A 20972-nucleotide genomic window follows, 5' to 3' on the forward strand; every position below is an offset into this window, starting at 1 on the left:
ACATAGATATTATTCAAATACTTACTTATAATTTTTGTTAAGTATTAAATTGATAATTTTACTATAATTCCGGTTTTAATTACATAATTAATCTTAATTTATATTTGATTATACTAGTATCCTTGGACACATACATTACATGTAAGTACTTATTTTTTTATTTTTAAATAATAGTTATATATAAATATAAGTGTTTTTAAAATTTAAAAATTTAAAATATAAATAGTTAAAGTTTTATAATATTAATTTATAAACTATTCCATATTAATTTTAGAATCAAGAAACATACTTTTGAATAAAAATTATTCAATACAATTATAAATTTTATTTTATAAATTAAATAAATATTTAATAGTATTTATAATGATAATTTAAAAATATAATTAATAAAAATATTCATTGTAATAAAAAAAAATTCACTATTCCTACTTATATATATATATATTATTTGGGTGATGTGTCACGCGGAAAATGCTTCTATCTCACATCGGATAGGAACGGGAGGTCTTATGCTCTTTAAAAGCGGGTGTGCTACACACCCTCATAAGAACGTTTATGGAGGAGAGAGTAATGACCCCGTGACAAGTGATATCAGAGTGGACTGGACCTCATCTGACTCACATCAAAGCTCCCGGGCCCAGGGGGACTCAGGGTAGGCATGGTGGCCAACGGCAACGAGGACGTTGCCGGAATCAGGTGAGAGAGAGTGTCACGAGGAAAGTGCTTCTATCTCACATCGGACAGGAACGGGAGGTCTTGGACTCTTTAAAAGCGAGTGTGCTGCACACCTTCATAAGCGCATTTATGGGGGAGAGAGTAATGACCCTCAGTTAATTTTTTTTTTTTGAAAATCAAACTCCTGTTTTTATTAACAGTTTGGGAATAAAGTTTTTCCCCATCGCAAGAGTACAAACAAAAGAGAGACCAATTTCTCAAGTGTATTGATCAGTATTCTCTGACAAATCAGTCAAGAATATCCCACCAATATTGCTTTATCCTCCCGACATCAAGGCCTACCCAAACAAAAAACCCAAAAGACCAATCCCAGATAACATACAATAATACAAACTCTTGGAAAAATCCTGCAAACCGAGAAGAGACCATCTCAAAACAAGACACAATCAAGGCCTAACATCAGACTCTCACAATTTTCAAAACTCAGCAGGGTGATCCAATCGAAGCTACAACAAAAACAAAAACAAAAGAGGTCTCTGAACCCTTTTCCTCCTAATAGAATGGTCACTCCTTTGATCAATCATCAAGTCCAGATCCATGAACCGGCAGCAAAGCTCATCATCCTTCCTTACTCACAATGACTCAAAAGAACATAACCAGAAACCCAGGATCCAACAAACCGATGTCCAACAAGAAACCACATCGATGCAACAATGACAAAGGCAAAAGGAAGTGCAAGATAAAACCTTTTCAATCAAAAACTCTCAAAATCTCAGTTTGGAGATGCAGACCTTCCTTTGTTAAATTGTCTGCTCTATGGTTTGCTTCTCTCTTAACATGTTTGATGTCCCACTGTTGAATTTTATCTTTCAGCCTTTCTATTTAAATGATCCATTTCCTAACTCTCCAAGGGGCTGAATTTGGTGTTTTAACCCATTTCACCACATTGCTAGAATCACTTTCAACCACCAGCTTGCTCCCTTCCATCCATTTTGAGGCACCAAAAATTATGAAGGCCTCTTTAATTGCAAGAACTTCAGCCAAGTTTGAATTAGCCATACCAATCAGTTTTGAAAATAGAATTTTCACCTCTCCATTATTATTTCTGAACACACTTCCAATTTCGGCAAGGCTGAGGCATCCTTGTGCCGTCCCATCCACATTAAATTTCAATTCCCCTTCTTTCGATTTCTCCCGTCTAATCCCTTTCCTTCGATCACTGCCTTTTTTCATATGATCATTATTTAAAGACATTCTATATGTGTCAATTACGGACATATATTCACTCGGCCACTTGGCATTTGCCCAAGTTGCAATTATGATTTTTGCCAGCTCTAAGCATTGACTCGCTTCCCAATCTTTCCCATTAAACACAACCTCATCTCTGTACTTCCAAATGGACCATGTGATGGCAAAAAAAGCCAATTTCTAGATTCTAAATTCCACCTTCCCAAACTTATTGTTATTCCATGAGTCGAAAAAAATTTTGATGTTTCTAGGAGCCACCCATTCATAGCTACAAGTCTTGCACCACCCCATCCACACCTTCCAAGTTTCATCACATTCAAAAAATAGGTGACTACAGGATTCACCCTTCACATTACATAACATGCACATACTCGAAGAAATGTTCATAACTCCTGTTTTAACAAGTTCATCCTTAACTGCAAGTTTACCATGAATTTGCCAAACAAACGCTTCAACTAGGAAAGGAGCCAGTCCAGCCGAAACATTTTTCCATATCTTGTCATTATTTTCCTTTGGAGCCATAATATGTTTACAGAATGACTTTGTTGTGTACGCACCATCAGCTTCCTTTTTCCATATCAATTAATCCCTTAACTCCTTACACAATTGAAAATCTTTAAGAAGAGCACCTATTTGTTCCCATTGACTATTTTCTCAATCAAACGACCTCCTTCTTAGATTCACATTCCATACCCATGTATCATCATCCCATTGCCTATACTCAACCAACTTTCCATTTTTATTTGCTGCCAACGTGAATATCTTTGGGAATTCTCATGCTAGAATCACCCCATCGATGCACTCTTCGCTCCAAAACAAAATATTTTCTCCATTACCAACAGCAAACCTGATGTTAGGAACCACTAGTAAGAAATGATTATTAGTCAGGGAAAGGGGAGAAATAATTTTTTTCCATAGCGTGGAAGCCCTCCTATTTACACTCACGTTCGGCAAAAGATAAGAAGGATCACTTCCGTTTTTCTCCACTACAACCTCTCTCCATAACTGTCCTTTTCCATGCCATACCGCCAAATCTACTTATTCAACAAACTCCTATTTTTTACCTCCAAGTCAGTTATCCCTATCCCTCCACACTCTCTATAGTTGCACACCTGATTCCACTTAATCCAATGAATCTCTCGTTTCTGGTCATCACTCCCCCACAAATATCTCTGTTGAATTCTCTCTAATTCATTTTTAACCCCACTAGGGATTTGGAAAAGAGACATGTAGAAAACTAGTAAACTTGTGAGTACTGCCCTTAACAAAGTAATCTTACCCCCTAGCAACAGCACTTTTGTTTCCAACCGGTGAGTTTTGATTCCATACACTCCAACACTGGTTTCTAGAATTTAGAGGTGCTATGTTTAACTCCCAATGGCAGACCAAGGTACATAGATGGTAGGACACCTACCTGACACATTATTCTTCTAGCCCATTCCTCCACCACATTCTGCTTTACTCCAATCCCCAATAAATGGCTCTTGTGGAAATTGATGTTCAAGCCCGAGACACTTTGGAAACATCCTAAAATCCTTTTAAACACAAAAATGTTTTGAAGACTCAGTTTACAGAACAGCATAGTATCGTCGGCATATTGTAAATGGGATAAAGATAAACCATTATTTTCAATTTTGATCCCCCTATAGACCCTTACCTCTTCAGCTTTTCTCAACATTGAACTCAATGCTTCTACGAGGATGTTAAAAAGGAAAAGGGACAGCGAACAGCCTTGTTGAAGACCTCATCTCATTGCAAATTGTCTAGTTGGAGACCCATTAACTAACACTGCATTGGATGCCGTAGTGATGCATTCCTTAATCCACCTTTTCCACCTATCACCAAAGCCCATGCACCCCATCACCATGTCAAGAAAACTCCAGCTGACACTATTGCATGCTTTTTCGAAATCCAACTTTAAGATAACTCCTCCTATTGTATTTTTTTTCATCTAGTTGACCAACTCATTTGCAATCAAAGCACAGTCCATAAGTTGTCTTCCCTTGATAAAAGTAAATTGATTCCTACCTATAATCTCCCCAATGACCAGTTTCAGCCTATTCGCTAGAGTCTTTGCCATGATTTTATAAAGGCTTCCCACAACGCTGATTGGTCTATAGTCATTCAGCCTAACTGGGTTTGGGACCTTAGGAATGAGAGCAATGAAAGAATTATTCACACCATACCCTAATTGCCCTTTTTTATGAAACTCTTTCAAAAATTTCATCACATCATCTTTGACAATCGATTACTGATTTTTAAAAAAGTGAAGATTATTCCCGTCTGATCCCGGGGCTTTGTTACCGTCGTAACTTTGGATAGCTCCCTAAATTTCATCCTCCTCAGAAAGCTGTTCAAGAAAACTCACAGATTCCGCCTTCAACTTATTGAACAGACACCCTACATTAATCAGCCTTAAGACTTCTTTGTGACTGAATAAATTCTCAAAGTGATTAGCTACAGCTTCTTTGATGGCGGTTGGATTCTCAATCTTTTCCTTTTTTCCTTCCCCTTGGAGGCTCTCGATTCGATTGATTCTTCTTCTTGCAGATACACCTACATGAAAATATCTCATATTTCTATCGTCATTGTTCACCCAGTTTATCCTTGACTTTTGAAGCCATTCTCTTTCTTCCTTTCGATATAACTCCCATAATGCAGTCTTTTTACCGTTCAATTCCCTTTTACTAACTTCATCATCATTAGTTTCTTGACATGCCTTGACCATCTCTATGATTTCTTCTTCTAAGCATTGAATTTTTTGTTGAACATTTCCCATGGTCTTGTCCTTTCATTCCTTGATTGCCAGCTTCAGTTTCCTTAGTTTCCCCCATAGTCCCCCTCTTCCCTCTTCTTGTATTTTCTAGTGCTCCTCCACAATCTTTTGAAAGCTTTGTTCCTCCAACCAGTGATTAAATATTCTGAATGGCTTTGGACCCCACTCCACCTTTGTTGTCTTTAAGATTACAAGATTGTGATCAGATAATAAGCTCGGTAAACACTCTTGTATTATTCCTTCTTCAATTTGTAACCATTCCCAATCAATTAAACACCCATCCCTCACGGTATCCACACCATGTAAATTTATCCCCACTTAGAGGTAAATCCACCAAGGTCATCTCACTAATAAAGCTCCTAAAGGTTGCTGCAGATCTGCTGACATCTCCATTTCCAATATTTTTGTGCTCCTCCTTCACTGTATTGAAATCCCCCCTGATACATGACAACTTTATTATATAGAGTTATTTTGACATATTTTGGAGGCTTAAGTAGCTAGATATTTGAGATTTTAGGTACGGATTTTAGCATTTTAGGTGTTTTTTTAGTTTAAGTTTAATTACTTATTAAGTGACTAATTTAAGTTATTTTAGTTAAATTTTATGTTGTTTTGTTTTAAATTATGTTAAGAGTAGTTATTTCTAATTTCTCTTATGACTTTTGTAGAAAATTGATGAAAAAGGCTCATTTAATGAAAATAAGTGCAAGTATGACGATAACTTCATTTGTATATGTTTTAGTATTTTGACCATATCTCTCTCTAAACAACTCCAAATGAGGTGAATCCTGAACCAATAGAATTCTAAGAAGAAGGGCTACAACGTTTATTTTTATCAATTCACCCAGTTCTGACTGGATCACAATCAAAATATTTGTCAAAGTCGGAGCACTGCAGCAGTACACAAGGACTGAATATGATGCGGTATTTGGAGCATATCTTTCAATCCAGGAGTCCAATTGATGTGATTCTTAATCCATTGGAAAGTTAAGAGACAGGTCTAAAACTTCTATATTTACTACTTTATCCAGTTCGAAACATCTCAGGGTGAAACTCACATTTGAAATTGATAGACTGCCACAGTGCTGGGAGAACAAGGCTGCAGCGTTGATGAAAGGAAGCAGACATACAAATTTCAAGAGAGCTCAGCGCTGCAGCACTGGAGAAGTAACGCCGCAGCGCTGGGCGACTTTCCAAAAATAAAAAAAGTTGACGAGATTTTGAAAATTCGGTTATTTTGAGCCTATTTAAGAGATCTTTTTTAGAGATTTTGGGAGGAGGCAACAAGCAACAATGGGATCGTTTTCTGGAGATTGGAAGCCAAGAACAAAGCAAGAAAATAAGAGAATTGGAGGGAGAATCAAAATCACAAAGCTCTAACTATTAGTTTTCTCTCTTACTTTTGTGTTTTTTTTATTTTCTTTGACTTGGATTCATGGCTAATTTTTTTTGGATATTGTCTTTTTTAGATATTATGAGCTAATTTATTTTTCTAGGATTGCAATTGAACTCACATGTAATCTAAATTTTTAATTTCTTTGTTGCTTATTTTCAATGGGATATGAATTGTTTATTCTAATTTGTTCTTAATACTTTTAATTGCTTGGCCACCAATTAAATTGATTTAGGAATCTAAACAAACTTGAGAAAGGGAGTGTAGACTAAAATTGGGATAGCATAAGATCATATTACTTGATTTGCGTATGGAATAGGGATATACCTATAAGTTATATGTAGCCAGATTAGAGCCTGAACTTAATGAGTCTGTTTTAATTTCAATTCACATAGGGATATAGTATTTTGGTTAAAATAGATATTCTTATAAGATGAGTCGGAAGACCTTTATAAATAATTTAGGATTCTAGATTAGCAATTCGAACCATTGAAATAAGTTAAGGAAGAGAGGTAAGATTTAGATGAAGTGTAAGGGATATTGCAATCCTAGACTTGTTTGATATACTGTTTACCTAATTATCTTGTTGCTTTAATTTGTAATTAAATTAGTTTTAGTTGTATAATTTTTAATTCAATTAGAATTCAATTAGAATTTAGATTTTAATAATTTGAATAAAACTAAATTGTTCTAATTTTAGTATTTAATAAAAATTTAGATCAATTCTCATCGAAACTCTATTTGTTAATATATTATCTATTCGATATGTATATTTGTATAATAAAATTTTAACTGACAATACACCATAGGATCTCCTTCTCCCTAGGTAAATTTATAAGTTCAACCCACAGACTATTCCTTGCTGTTTCCTCATTTACTCAGTTGAAAAAATCCTTTCGCTAAATGCTTATTATGCCACTAGATCTTTCCACTGTTGGAACAAATTTTCCGTAAATTCTACCTTTTCCTCAAATTTTTTCAAACGTTCCTTTCTTTTCAGCTTGTAGCTTCGTCTATTGGATAAATAACATATCAGGTTTATGTTTCCAGACCACCTTCCTCACTGCTCTCTTTTTTTCGTCTCTACCCAGGCCCTTAATATTCCATGAAATTACAATCATTGAAGAAAAAAATCACACAAGCACTGACTTGTAAAATCTGTATTCATTTCTTACTCCTTGTACTTCAGTTGTTCTTCTCCCTCCAAATTTTAGAAGATCGTAATCACTTCTGCCCTATTTTACTGGAATTCCATCCCTAGTCTTTTACTAACCTCCTACGTCAAAGTCGTTTCTCTTGGAGAACTTTCAGCAAATGATTCATACCCCACACCGTCCTCTAAGTCCTCTTTTTGAAAACCCAAACTCTCCACTATTCCCTTTCTCACTAGTCTCCTTCTACCTTTTACTAGCCCTATGCCCTTTCCAGGGCCATCGCTATTTGTAGCCTCCTACACATCTCTGTAACTGTGTCTTCTGATTCTCTTAGCTCATCTCTTAATCCACCAGCACCGTTTCGTTCTTCCTTTCTTTTAAAGAAACCCATCCTTTTGGAATATTTCTCCTCGCCCACCTTTCAACTTCCCTCTTTCTTGCTTTAATCGCCTTTATCAGAGACATACTCAAAGTTTTTCCACTCTCATTGCTCACTAAGATTGTACCAATTTTGAACACAAAATAGTACCATTGGACTAAATTATGTTGCTTTCATTTAGTACTGGAATAATACATTAAAGGGAAGATGTAAGGATGGCCACCTTAAATTTATCTGGTACAACAATGCTGAGTTTGAGAGTAGTTTGTCACCAAGAAAGCAATAAATTTAAATTCAGCGCTAGTGCTATATTCTGATTTTTATTAGAACAATAAATTTTAACCAATTGGAATTTAATGCAAAAACCATTTAGCATGGATCAAGCATTAATAAACTTTGACTAATTTTTTTATTTCTTTCTTGACTTTACATTAATGTTAATTAAATAGAAAATTAAAATTTTTTAATGAATGAAAATTGTATTTCATCGTCCAATGTACATGCTGTAAATCTCATCTCTTTGCCCTTGGATACATACATATCTAAAAAATCCAATTCAGATATATTACCTTATAAAACTTTCGGAAATTATTGTTGTTACTTAATCTTACACTTTTTGCTTAATACTTGCATATAATTATTGTTATTAACATCATTAACAAATACAAATATTTTACTTGGAATGGAGAAATGTAACAATAAATGAAATAAAAGTTTTGGGTTAAATGTAGAAAGGCAAAGTTTTCAAAGTAAAATAAAATGATTAAAATAATTAAATAAACTTCAAGTTGAAAAATAAAAACTGGATTAAATGGATATATAGGGAATGTTCTTTGAGTTCTGCTTACTAAGTTGAGTGGATTGCCACATCACTGTCGACGTGTCGCTTTCTTAATGGTGTAAACGACCGATTGCAACGTTTCCATGCTATAATTGAAACTGCTCTCACTATCTCACGAAAAGACATCCCTATAAATCCAACTCCTAAACGACACTCGACGGAAGAGCTCTCGCCCACCGAAACGGAACAGTTCAGGCGGCTAAACGGAACAGTACATGCGGCTAAAGAGACGAACAGAATACTCAATTTCGACCAACTGAATACTTCTCATCCGACGATGAATTCCCCAAGCCAAGACGAGGAGTCATCGATAGAAGACAAAGACAAAGACACAGCCGCAGAGGAATCCGAATCCAAACGCCTTTTACCATCTCAATCTCCTTCCTCGTCCTTGTCCGACGATGAAAACGAGGTCGCATTCGAATCCCGAGAGAAAATCGTGATCGTCGACGTGGACATACCGGAATCCCTCCAAAATGTCGATTATGTTCCTCCTTTTTCCTGGAAAAAGCTCTGGTTGTTTACGGGCCCGGGTTTTTTGATGAGTATAGCGTTTTTAGATCCGGGTAATTTGGAAGGAGATCTCCAGGCTGGGGCGATTGCGGGTTACTCTTTGCTTTGGTTGTTGATGTGGGCTACCGTCATGGGCCTGCTGATCCAGTTGTTGTCAGCTCGGCTCGGGGTGGCAACGGGTCGGCACCTCGCGGAGCTTTGCCGGGAGGAGTATCCGAAATGGGCTCGGTTTGTGCTGTGGTTCATGGCGGAGTTGGCGCTTGTCGGAGCTGATATTCAGGAGGTTATTGGGAGTGCTATAGCTATCCAAATTTTGAGTCGTGGGGCTTTTCCGCTATGGGCTGGAGTCTTAATTACCGCATCGGATTGGTAAATGTCCTCAATTTGATGAATCCCGATTGCTTTTTTGCTTGTATTTTTTTAATTTGTTTCCTCAAGTTCAATTTTTATTTGTGTTCTTTATATGGGTGATATTTTGGATTTGTTTAATTTGAGCCTTAATTTGTTTCTGGGTGTTAACTGGGGAAGATCAAGTCAGATTTTATCTTTTTAAGTTGAAAATTTATTTCTTTCCCCCTAACAAGTGTTTCACCCGCTCTCTGTTAACAGTTTTATCTTATTATTCCTGGAGAATTATGGCGTCAGGAAATTGGAAGCTGTTTTTGCTGTTTTAATTGCAACTATGGCTTCATCATTTGCTTGGATGTTTGGTGATACAAAACCCAATGGAAAAGATTTACTAATAGGTAATATATTTATTAAAACATACGAATTATCTTGCATGAATTGAATGTTTCACTTTTGAGTATCATTTTTTTGTTCGATTGTTGTAGGTATTTTGGTTCCTAGACTTAGCTCAAGAACAATTCGGCAAGCTGTGGGGGTTGTGGGTTGTGTCATAATGCCTCATAACGTATTCTTGCATTCTGCTTTGGTACAATCAAGAAAGATTGATCCCAAAAAGAGAGGCCGGGTTCAAGAGGCACTAAACTACTACTCAATTGAGTCATCTGTTGCGCTTCTGGTTTCCTTCATGATCAATTTGTTTGTGACAACTGTCTTTGCTAAGGGATTCTATGGAACAAAACAAGCAAATAACATAGGACTAGTTAACGCAGGGCAGTATCTTCAGGAGAAGTATGGTGGAGGAGTCTTTCCGATTCTCTACATATGGGGTATTGGTTTGCTGGCAGCTGGACAAAGCAGTACAATAACTGGCACATATGCTGGGCAGTTTATAATGGGAGGTTTTCTCAACCTTCGTCTGAAGAAGTGGTTGAGGGCATTGATCACACGGAGCTTTGCAATTGTGCCAACAATCATTGTAGCGCTTGTGTTTAACACATCTGAAGCCTCGTTGGATATATTGAATGAGTGGCTTAATGTGCTTCAGTCAATGCAGATTCCTTTTGCACTAATCCCACTTCTAACCTTGGTCTCCAAGGAGCAGGTCATGGGGGTCTTTAGGATTGGGCCTATTCTTGAGGTAAGCCTTTGTTTCACACCTCTTCCATTTTATTTGTACTATTTATTGCTTCACGTGTGTGACTATTGGTAGTTTGCTGCATGTTCTAGTAACTATCCTCTCAGCAGTTATTATGTTTGGAAGCAATGCTGAATCATTTCATTTTTATTAGTACTATAAATTTTCATGTTTGAAACAATTTGCTAGCAAATAGAACAGGATAAGAAATATGGTCAACTACCATAAGTTTCTATTACTATCATTATAACAGCTTGCCTCATTTCTCAACTTCTTGTTTTTCTTTTAAATACAAGAAACTTGAGTAGGTTTTCTATCGTGGAAACCAAAATTAATCAAGATTTTGATACTAGTCATGCAAAACTTGCAACCAATGGACCCATTCAATGTGTACCGTCATCTTTATTTCCTATGCATTTACTCATCAGTGGACTCATTGCTCTCATTTTGTCATCAGTGATACTCTCTGGGCCCATACAGTGGAAAGGAATAAAACTGTGCTCATACATGAGTGTATGCTGTAAGCTTCCTATTCTAGGTGGAAAGCATATGTCATGGAGTGATATGACGTTTTTTTGAGGGTTATCCTTATGTAGCTTAGGGCTTCGGTTATTGATCTCGTTACCTTCAGAAGTTGACATGTTCATTGCTATTGTTTTGGTTATTCTATAATATCTCCATTCATTGCAAAGTATAATCTACTACCGAAATGGTGAGGCTTGCATCTAAGGTTTGTAGTCCTACTGATTAAATCTACTTTAGAGGGGAGTTAAAGATACCGTTCTGTTTTAGAGGGACTTTCTAGAGAACCCTCAAGCCAAAGGAGATTTCACCTTACATGCTTCTTGGAAAGTTCTTATCAAAGAGCATGAAATATTCTCCATCATTCCATACAGTCCATTAGGATCCATAAATTTCCTACATAATTTCATTGAGAGAGCATTTGGCTTTAGTGGGGAGTGATTGTCTAGTGAACTTGTGTGGTAACTGGAAAGGCAGCTGTTTCTGAACCCATGGAGATACTTTTGCAGCAATTCGATGCCATGCACTTTCCATTTTTTATAAAAAGCGATGCCATACATTTTCCTTGTTGCTAAATGTCTGTGGTTGTGTATAAATTCTTGTTTAGTAATTTCTCATGAATGATTTCATGCTTCAATTAAAAATATAGCTAACTTTTGTTGGTTTTTTTTTGGTTATTTTGCAGAGATTGGCATGGACTGTGGGTGCACTGGTAATAATAATCAATGGGTATCTTTTGCTGGATTTCTTTGTTTCTGAAGTCAAGGGACTACTGTTTGCACTTTTCATCTGTAGTTGGACAGCTGCATATATAGCGTTCATTGTTTATCTTGTTTCACGTGGTGGTGGTCTTCCTTCCACTTGGTTCAGCATAGAACTATCCAGGAGATTTTCTGCCACCGGAAGTTAGAGTCAAGCAAATCCTGTGATTGCTACAGATGATGAATTCTCAGAGTTATATAGCTTCACAAGCCTCCAAAAAGCATGATGGCTATTGGTCAATATTTCAAAAATTGAAACATTCTGTTGGTGCATCAATAAGCTTGAATACACATATCCAAACAATAGAAAGCAGCTGATTCAAGATCTACGCTTTGCTTGCAGAGCTGCACAGATTTGAATTTCATCTCATAAATCAGGTAAGGATAACCTTTTTAGATTCCGTTTCCTTGTGGAGGATGGAAGAAACATTTTTACAACCTGCAGGCCAAGTTAGGTTTTGTCCTGTCCATTTGAAAGTTAAGTTAGATGAAACTGCTTAGGTATATTCTTTGATGTACCAGCTTCTCATGTATTATAGGCAGACTGCCATTCTTGTTTCCCAGAAGGGACTACACAATACGAAAAGAGATGAATTTTGCAATTCTTGTGTTCTGGAATCTGTGTCATACTCTCTTAGTTCTAGAAATTTCGTGTTCTGTTGGCTGTTCTTACGGTGTTCATTAAGCATTCATCTTTATTTCCCCTGATTTAGAGAATTACAATCTGAATACTTGAGTGGCATTTGGTATGCTGTATGTGGGGAACATTCCCTGCATTTTATTTGGACATAATCACATTACAGCATTTGGTTTGTCTAAAACACATGGGAAAGTGTTTTCATTGTAAAGTGATTGCGATGGGCAAAGGGAATGCCATTCCCTTTTATCACGGAACGGAGGGAAAGTAACCTTCCCCTTTGCAAGTGATCACAAAATTCTTGTTCAATTTTTGAGAGGGAAAGTTATATTTTTTTCCCCAAATTGTCCTACCTATAGCCCGACCACCTTTTCTTATTCAACTTCTCAAAAATTGAACAAGAATTCTGTTGATCGCTTATCGTGATGAAACAGAGGGCAGACCCTGAAAAACCAAAATCATGGCCAAGATTTGTACTGAGGGTTGACCAACACGTGCGCAATTACTTAACTTCCGGGCAATCTTGAGCAGTTCCCTGAAAGTTTGGATTCTTCTGAAGGTAGCGAAAGGTTTCACCCGTGGAGCATTTGAGTTGAAACCATTTACAGACGGGACGGCAGACAAAAATCAGCATCAAGTTGCAATTTCAATGTTACCAACAGCAGAAGCTGGAACTAGCCTTTCTGGCAAGAAACTGACACTAATTCCTGTTAAAAGGGTTAAGGCTAATAGGAAATAAAAGAGAGATTTTGGTGTTCTATATGATGGGCTTCTTCCTCTGGGTATCAATTGTTGTCCAGGTCTGCCTTGTAGCTGTTATGTGAGTCAAGCCAGGACAGCTCTACTACATTCTTTTTCTTTTTGAGTTTAGTTCATGCATGTTGCCAGGCATCACAGCAATGTTCAATGGTATCAGTTTGAAAAGCTAGTTCACATTTTTTTAAAAAAAATGCATAATGCTTTTTTTTTAAAAAAAATGAATAATGCATTAATTGATAATATTTATTTATACAAAAATAATTTTGTAAATTACTATTACATTCTCAGTAATGTATTTTCAAATCAATCATTATTTTTTTATGTGTATCAAACATGTAATATTATACTTTCAGTAATCACATTTTTTGTATTCATTTTATCAACTCATTCCCAATAAAGCGTCAAACGTTACTTATGAAGAAGGATTTTGCTAGGATGTATGTTAAGGATATTTCTAATACGTGTAGTGATTTTAACAATAACATTAATTAGTGTCCTTAAAACGCTTGTTTGCAAAACTCAATTCCTTTCTTTTCTGCCTGTTAGTTACAATTTTGAGAAGCTCGTAACGCGTTACCGTGTTAGAAATGTCAACCTTCTGGCGTTTACATTTAGTTTGACCGTAAGATGTTGGAAATTTCATGCCAGTGGCGACGCACTTGGTTGGTAACTCAAAGGTTTAAAAGTATTACAGAATCAAGGGTTTTGTTGTTGAAAGTAATCGAAAAGTAAATGGAAAGAAGAAGGATTTCCCTTTTTACTAGATGGAGTATAGGAAAATAAAAGGTTAATAAAACAAATGCCTTATTATTTGACTTTTCTGCCTCTTGAATGCAAAGATATAAATTTGTTTTTTTTTATAACAAAAACGAGAAAATTCCTTTTTGTAAATTTACAATATTTAAATCATCCAGTTTTCATGTAATCCAAACAAAAGAATTGCACATTTAATTTAATTTTCAGCTTACTTTTTTTAGAATATCAAGTGATTAATTTTTTTTTTTCAAATTCTATCACACTTGACACCAAAAAAACTGAATTACGAATTAAATAAAAAAAACATTGTATTGACTATTTTCGTTTTATTGGGATTTGAATTTTTTTATTAGATCTTCATAATCTTATTTAGTTGGATTTTTAATTATAATTGTTTGATTTTTTTTATTAAAAAATACAATATATATATATATATTCTTTTTGTTCGAAAACAAAGTACACCTATTGTTGATGATAACACTCAAAAGCAAAAGCAGTCAAAGCTCAGGCAAATTGTATCATAACGGAAGTCAAACAGAAAATAGTTGAAAACGCGGCTGTAACGTTCTTTACTTAATATCGAAGAAATATGACTATCAAAATTTAGTATAAGTTAGAGTATTACCAATAATATATATATATATATATATATATATATATATATATATACACTCATACACAATTTTGGGAACTTAGTAACGAGGTAGTAACGAGTTACATTCTTCCGTCTGGCAGCGTATGAAGTGAGCCCAAACTAATAATTCAACATATACATATATATATATATATTACTAATGTATACATCCGATGATTTTTCTTTTATACATATATATATATATAAATAAGGGAGTAAATAATCTTACTAATGGATTAATATAGACAAATATACACCAAGAACATTGTTAGACAACAACGATTTAAAATCATTTGATAGATGACAAAACACGTAAAAATTCAAAATAATTGCTTCACATAATTAATCATTTAATTCGCATAAAAATTAATTTTTTTTATAAACATGACAAACATACTCTTGGGTTTTTATTGACAAGATTTTTACGATAAATCATATAATTTTCAAAATATTAATAATAAATTATCCTTATCATACAACATATCTATATGCCATTACTTGCGGATGGTAATAATGAATATATATAATATAATAATAAAAATATATCTCAAAATTAAATTTGAAACTGTCTTTAATTTATATATATATATATATAGAAGAATTTTCATCTACTGGTATAAAAATAAAAAAACTTTTAGATTGGATAAACATTTTGAATTTAATTTGATATATGTTAAACCTAATCTCCATTTGTCAGCACCCAAAAAAAAAAAGTCAGTAATCATGAAAAACTTTAGAGCTTAAACTACATGTATAAAAACAATGCAGCTAATTATAACAGCGAATGTTAGGATTTATGGGATAAATTTACAAATTTAGCAATATTATTTTCTCATTAAATAGTAGTACTCACTAAAAAGAATAAATTGATAAATTATTGAAGTGACAAGATCACTAAAAAGAATTAAAAACTCAGTATTAATTAGTAATTAACTTAGACTACCATTCAAGAAAAAATTCTGTTGGCTTTGTGCTTGAACAAGTCTCCATTTTTATAATCGTTTCCCAAAAAATAAAATGGCAAGTTATCTAATTTAATGCATGGATACCCAAGTACCTAAATTGAAAAAGGATAAAACTAAAGTATAAGGTACATTTCATTCAATATTTATCATAAAAATAATTTAAAATTATTGATTTGATAAGGATTCCATATTAGCTTTTACTTTACATTTCAAGGAGAAAACAAAAATCCCAAGTTACAAATTAAATTGAGAGTATATTAAAAGCATGGAAATTAAACTAATTTAAAATTTAATCGTAATTAGTCTTGGAAGAAGTAGACGACTTCGTAGAAAAGAAGACAAAAGGGGAAGCAGGAGAAGAAAACAAAAAACTGGATGGCAATCGGTCAGCGATGGTAGTAGACCCACATGGTTCGAAGGGAGGGGGTGAGGGTGACAGACAGACAGACAGACAGACAGACAGAGACAGTTGTGCTTCTGCGTTGGTATAAGGTTTTAGCTTTTTGAGTTTTTGGCATATGGCCCGCAGCGTGCAAAGTTTCCACAAATTGCATGCAAAAAACCCTTTCAACCGTAGTCTTCATTTTGGCCATATCTCTGCAGTCTCACTCTCCATCTATGACTCTCATCTATGACTCTCTCTTCTGTCGAAAGTCCTTTCCATCTTTATTCTCCCCCAACACAAAATAAAAAGAAAAAAACACCAAAAATTGAAGTTTGTCCAATCAAATCACAAGATTTCTTTCACGTAACTTCTTCTTGAATTAAAATTTACCCGACTTTATCTCCGCATTTTTGTTATAAATACGTGCTTTTAAGACCAACCCCAAAACCCTCCAAAAACTCTCTTCTTTTTGCTCCTCTCTCTCTTTCTTTATCCCCCCTCTTAAGTTTTCTCTCTTTGTTTCTTGGTTTTGATGGAGCTAGTGCACGGTAGCCGTTCTTTTTCCTCTGAAACGCCGTTTTTGGCTCCGATTTCGCGGTCACCCGAAAGCTGTCTCCCTTTTCCTCATGGCATACAACCTATGCTTCCGGAAACTTCCGTGCAAAACAACGCTTCTGATCAAACCCTAGAATCAGCCTTTTCTCGTCTCAGTGTGTCAACCCAGGGGAATCAAGAGTTAGGCTATCCGGGTTTTCTTGGTGGTGAATATTTGGAGGGGTCTGGGAGTGGGATTGGTGGTGGGTTGGCAAGAACAGGACATGAGAGAAACAATGCCGTTGACGGTTTGAATGTGGGTTTTGGTGGAGGGATGATGGTGGGCCCAGATATTGACAGTTGGGATACTTTCATGTCTAGTTCATATCAACCCTCCAATTTAAATGGAAATGGGTATTTGCTTGATTCAAGAAGAAGTGAACTTTTCAATGAATTCTCAATATTACCCTCTTCCAGTCAAAATAGATTCTTGGCTGGTTCTGCTTCTGCTGGTGGTTGCACAAGGGCTTGTTGTTCAAAAAACAGGAATGTAATGAGATCTAGTTTGAATAATAACAATAACAATAATCTGAATAATAGTAATAGTTTCAGGAGGCCCCATTGGTTACAGGAGCCTTTGAATTGTTTGAGGCTAGGGGATTTGAGGGGTAGGATTGTGGCCTTAGCAAAAGATCAATATGGATGTAGGTTTTTGCAAAGGGCTGTTGACGAAGCTTCAAAGGAGGAAATTGATATGATTTTCATAGAGACTATTAACCATGTGGGTGAGTTGATGTTGGACCCTTTTGCAAATTATGTTGTTCAAAAAGTTGTGGAATTGTGTAGTGATGAACAAAAGAATCAGATTCTTTCAATGGTTACTAAGGATGATTTTCGACTTGTTAACATTTGTCTCGATACTCATGGGTATGTTTGGTTTGGTTTATTCTCGCTTCCCTTTTTTTTTCCTTAAGAAAAAGTTTGTTTCCAATAACTTTTTCTTTTTGGTGGTAGGTCTCGTGCTGTACAGAAATTGTTGGAGAAACTTACTACTCATCACCAAATCTCATTAGCTATGTCAGCTCTAAGCGCTGGTGCAGTTGCATTGACCAAGGACATGAATGGTCATCGTGTGATCCAATGTTGCTTGATAAATTTCTCCGACGAAGATAATAAGGTAACACCTAAGTGTTAGAGTAGTTGGATCGGCTACGATTTGAATTAAGCTTCATTTTGCTTTTTTCATCTTGTTTCAATTAGCTTTATTTTACTGTGCTTTTGTTCTTCTTGGTTCCTACATAGATATGGTCATTTGAATGAAATTGCAGAGGTTACTATGATCCTTCGTTTCTAAAAGTTATGACTATGAAATAGATGCATTTACTGCTGCTTTCTGTCTTCTTCTATCAATGTTGAAACTGGACCAAGATCTGTTTTATACATTTGTGAATGTAGTTTTGTCCATGTTTCTGGTTTCTGACTGGTCTTTACTGCAAGGATGTAAAGTCTATACTTTTGTGGGCTCATAGTTTTAATTGCGAAATGTCTTGCTCTACCATGTTATGTTCTTTAGATATGTGTCGTTTAAATACCTGACTTCACTTTTTTGTAAGTTCTGTTTCATGTCTTCATATTTATTTTTGGTATTTTCTACCCTTCAGCTTGTATCTTTGGCCTCAGTACATCTAAAATGTTGGTTGTACCACACAATTTGTTTCTGTTTCCCCACAAAGTTGATCCATACATTCTTTTGGTTGATGGGAAGTGCTCAATTTACTGGCAACATTGTTGGGGGAATAAGCACTTGGGTACAGTTTTCCAGAGAAGATTGCTCATTCATGTATGCTGTGCAATTTTTCTAATTGATCTTGCAGTTTTACCGGTCTGTTAGTTTTTCTTTAACCAATAAGGATTAACCAATTGATTTTCTACAGCGGAGGTTTGCAAATCATGAGGTTTTAATATCAACCATAAAGAATTTGCTTTTATGCAGTAAACCAGGGAATCATTACCACTTTGTATTTAGAAATCTAAAAAATCTAATCTAACACATTTTCTGACTCTGAATTTTCATTGGCAGTATCTTCTGAATGAGGTGGCGTATAACTGTTATCAAATTGCAACAGATAAAAGTGGGTGTTGTGCTCTGCAACAATGTGTTGACCACTCCAAGGGAGAGGTAAGAGCACATCTGGTTCGCGAGATAATAGCAAATGCTCTACACCTAGCAGAAGATCAATATGGGTATGTTTCTTGGAAACCTAATGTGCCGGAGAGTTAATGAACTTAAGTTGATGAGTGTGTATGTATAAAAGGTCTTCCATGGATTTTTCACTGCCTTGCTTTGTTGTGGAATTATGTTGTGTTTTTGAAATTAGTAAGCAATATAGTGCACAATTTATTTGAGCATGATAGACTCCTTTTCTTCTTTTTTTTTTCATTTTTTCTAGCAACTATGTGGTGCAACATATACTGGGATTGAAAGAACCACAAATCACGGAAAGTCTTCTGAGGCAGCTTGAAGGGAATTATGCATCTCTTTCCTGCAATAGATATGGAAGCAATGTTGTGGAGAAGTGCTTGATTGAATCGGGAGAACAGCAGTGTACAAGAATTATAATGGAGTTGCTTAGAAGTCCCACTGCATCAAGGCTTCTTGTCGACCCTTTTGGAAACTATGTTATCCAGTCTGCTTTATCAGTTTCTAAGGTTAGATATTTCTCACATCCTGCTGCTTCCATCTTCATGGTCATTTGGTGCACTTGCAAAGGTGTCTGTGTGTCGCATAAATATGTGCCTTAAGCTTCTTCATTAATCTGTTGCACCTGGATAGGCTTGGGGTAGGCACTCAGACAAGTTTGACCAGTGTGATTATCAGAGTAAATTCTTCGATTTAACTTCTATATAATTTGGCTTTTATTAAAAAGACCTTGGTTTTGTAGAATTCATACTTTGTTGACATGCAAATTGCTGGAACTCATATAGCTAACTCTTTCCTTGAGTCAGCTATTCAAAACAACTTTGGCCTGATCCTCTAGTGGGCCATATCACTCTTACCACAACATGGAATGTTTTCCACATGCTTTACTTTATATATTAAGAGCAACTTATACAAATTCCAAAAAAAAAAAAAAGGGGCAACTTATACCGGAGATTGTTATTAGGCTCCCGCTTATTTTTTTGTTGTGATGTTTCTTTATTATTGCATGAGCAGGGCTTTGTCTACAATGCTTTGCTGAATCTGGTGCGGGTTAACTATCCAATGATGCGCAGCCATGTTTATGGAAAATGGGTGCTTAGAAAATTACACATGTACTCTTAGAAACTTACAAAAGTATAACATGGGGAGATATCCTAATAAGATATTTTCACTACAATCGGTCTTAGGCATTTCCTTTTCCCCTCAAAATCTTCTATCACATTAGGATTATTGTGGACTTACTGAGTTTATATTTGATCTGATGCCTCATAGTGTAGGATTATTGTTGCTGTTGTAGTTTGTAGTCTTTGTTGGCCGTCACATGAATCCCTGAGGTATGCTACACTCCATGTTTGGATCGTGAAAGCAGCAGATACTCTGCTGTTGGATACAGAAATCATGAAACTTGATGTATGATTGTTCTTTTGGGGATTTGAAAGGGGATAAACCATATTTTGAGGTTTTCCCACTTTTGTTTGTCCTACACTGTATATCTAGCATTTTTTTTCTTTAAGGGCATTGAGTTATTCCGACTCCTTTTTCATGTAAAAATTGAGTTACCGTTTTGCTTCTGGGTTTGAGTGTCATTCTTGCAGACTTCTAATGAATGCTGCTGCAATCCTGTTGTTACACCAAATGAACTTATATAATGTTTCGCAGCTTAATACTTGTATCTTTTTTGGCCAACGGTTTGAAACTTAATTGAAAGTACTCTTACCTTGCACGAAAATTTTCACATTTGAAAAACATGTTATGTTCCTGGCTTTGCTGTCCCTGAAAGCCATGAGTATCCTCCTTTTTAGCTACGCCAAGGCGAATGAAAATGGTGCGAGGAAGACAGGCACTGGTTTAGCTTCCATGGAGGGTTTCTTTGGGATAGTGATGGTGCTTGCATTAAGGGTTTCTCTTCTTTTGTTAAATATTGGTACTACTACTAGTCTTATTGCTAGAGCAGAACCTTGGGGTATTACAGGAGGGTTTCACTTATATTCTGTCTTGGTTCGTGACTGTATCGATCCAATTCCAAGTTGATGGATTGAGGAAATGCAACATATTCAACGACAAGGTAACAAATTTTTATCTTAAAAGACGATTAAGTGAAAAACTGCATCATAACATGTAAGTAACCGTACTTATTTATGGTAGAAGAAGAAGAAGAAGAAGGGCAACGTCATTTTCCCGTGAATCTTTCACATTATATTTCTCATGTTTGATTAATACTCTTGTGAAAAGAATATTGATAAAACCGGTCCACCTTGGAAAATGGCAACCAAGACAAGTTAAGCTTTCATTCCTAAAACGAGGCCATCTCCGTTGGCAAATGATTGGGCACGTTTCTTTGCAGGATCGTGATACAA

At 35.6% G+C, this 20972-nt stretch overlaps 2 protein-coding genes across 3 annotated transcripts; both read left to right on the forward strand.

Moving 5' to 3' along the window:
- Positions 1-8599: 8599 nt before the first annotated feature.
- Positions 8600-12462, forward strand: NRAMP2 (NRAMP metal ion transporter 2). Its single transcript, XM_021429469.2, has 4 exons — positions 8600-9348; positions 9589-9725; positions 9813-10465; positions 11670-12462. Exons 1-4 carry the CDS (start codon positions 8744-8746, stop codon positions 11892-11894), a joined length of 1620 nt encoding a protein of 539 aa, XP_021285144.1. The 5' UTR covers positions 8600-8743; the 3' UTR covers positions 11895-12462.
- A 3879-nt stretch (positions 12463-16341) lies between these two features.
- LOC110417189 (pumilio homolog 15-like) lies at positions 16342-20161 on the forward strand. Of its 2 annotated transcripts, XM_021429421.2 has the most exons (6): positions 16342-17342; positions 17430-17592; positions 18496-18659; positions 18866-19124; positions 19249-19294; positions 19630-19790. In XM_021429421.2, the coding sequence occupies exons 1-6, from the start codon at positions 16414-16416 to the stop codon at positions 19668-19670; spliced, it is 1602 nt and encodes a 533-aa protein (XP_021285096.1). In that variant the 5' UTR covers positions 16342-16413; the 3' UTR covers positions 19671-19790. The 2 variants fall into 2 exon arrangements, with proteins under 2 accessions (XP_021285096.1, XP_021285095.1); XM_021429420.1 differs by lacking the exon at positions 19249-19294 and having other exon boundaries at positions 19630-20161.
- The last annotated feature ends 811 nt before the right edge of the window (positions 20162-20972 follow it).

Source organism: Theobroma umbraticum, unplaced genomic scaffold, assembly GCF_002168275.2.
Source record: "Theobroma umbraticum cultivar Fairchild unplaced genomic scaffold, ASM216827v3 scaffold_51.0, whole genome shotgun sequence".
Taxonomy (NCBI): domain Eukaryota; kingdom Viridiplantae; phylum Streptophyta; class Magnoliopsida; order Malvales; family Malvaceae; genus Theobroma; species Theobroma umbraticum.

What these genes read in the sequence shown, in the direction of transcription:
- NRAMP2 (XM_021429469.2), top strand. Translation starts at nt 8,744, where the DNA reads ATGAATTCCCCAAGCCAAGACGAGGAGTCATCGATAGAAGACAAAGAC. An exon ending in TTAATTACCGCATCGGATTG is followed by an intron (nt 9,349 to 9,588) that starts GTAAATGTCCTC and finishes CTCTGTTAACAG; the next exon opens with TTTTATCTTATTATTCCTGG. An exon ending in GGATTGGGCCTATTCTTGAG is followed by an intron (nt 10,466 to 11,669) that starts GTAAGCCTTTGT and finishes GTTATTTTGCAG; the next exon opens with AGATTGGCATGGACTGTGGG.
- LOC110417189 (XM_021429420.1), top strand. Translation starts at nt 16,414, where the DNA reads ATGGAGCTAGTGCACGGTAGCCGTTCTTTTTCCTCTGAAACGCCGTTT. An exon ending in TCTCCGACGAAGATAATAAG is followed by an intron (nt 17,593 to 18,495) that starts GTAACACCTAAG and finishes TTTCATTGGCAG; the next exon opens with TATCTTCTGAATGAGGTGGC. An exon ending in CTGCTTTATCAGTTTCTAAG is followed by an intron (nt 19,125 to 19,629) that starts GTTAGATATTTC and finishes TTGCATGAGCAG; the next exon opens with GGCTTTGTCTACAATGCTTT.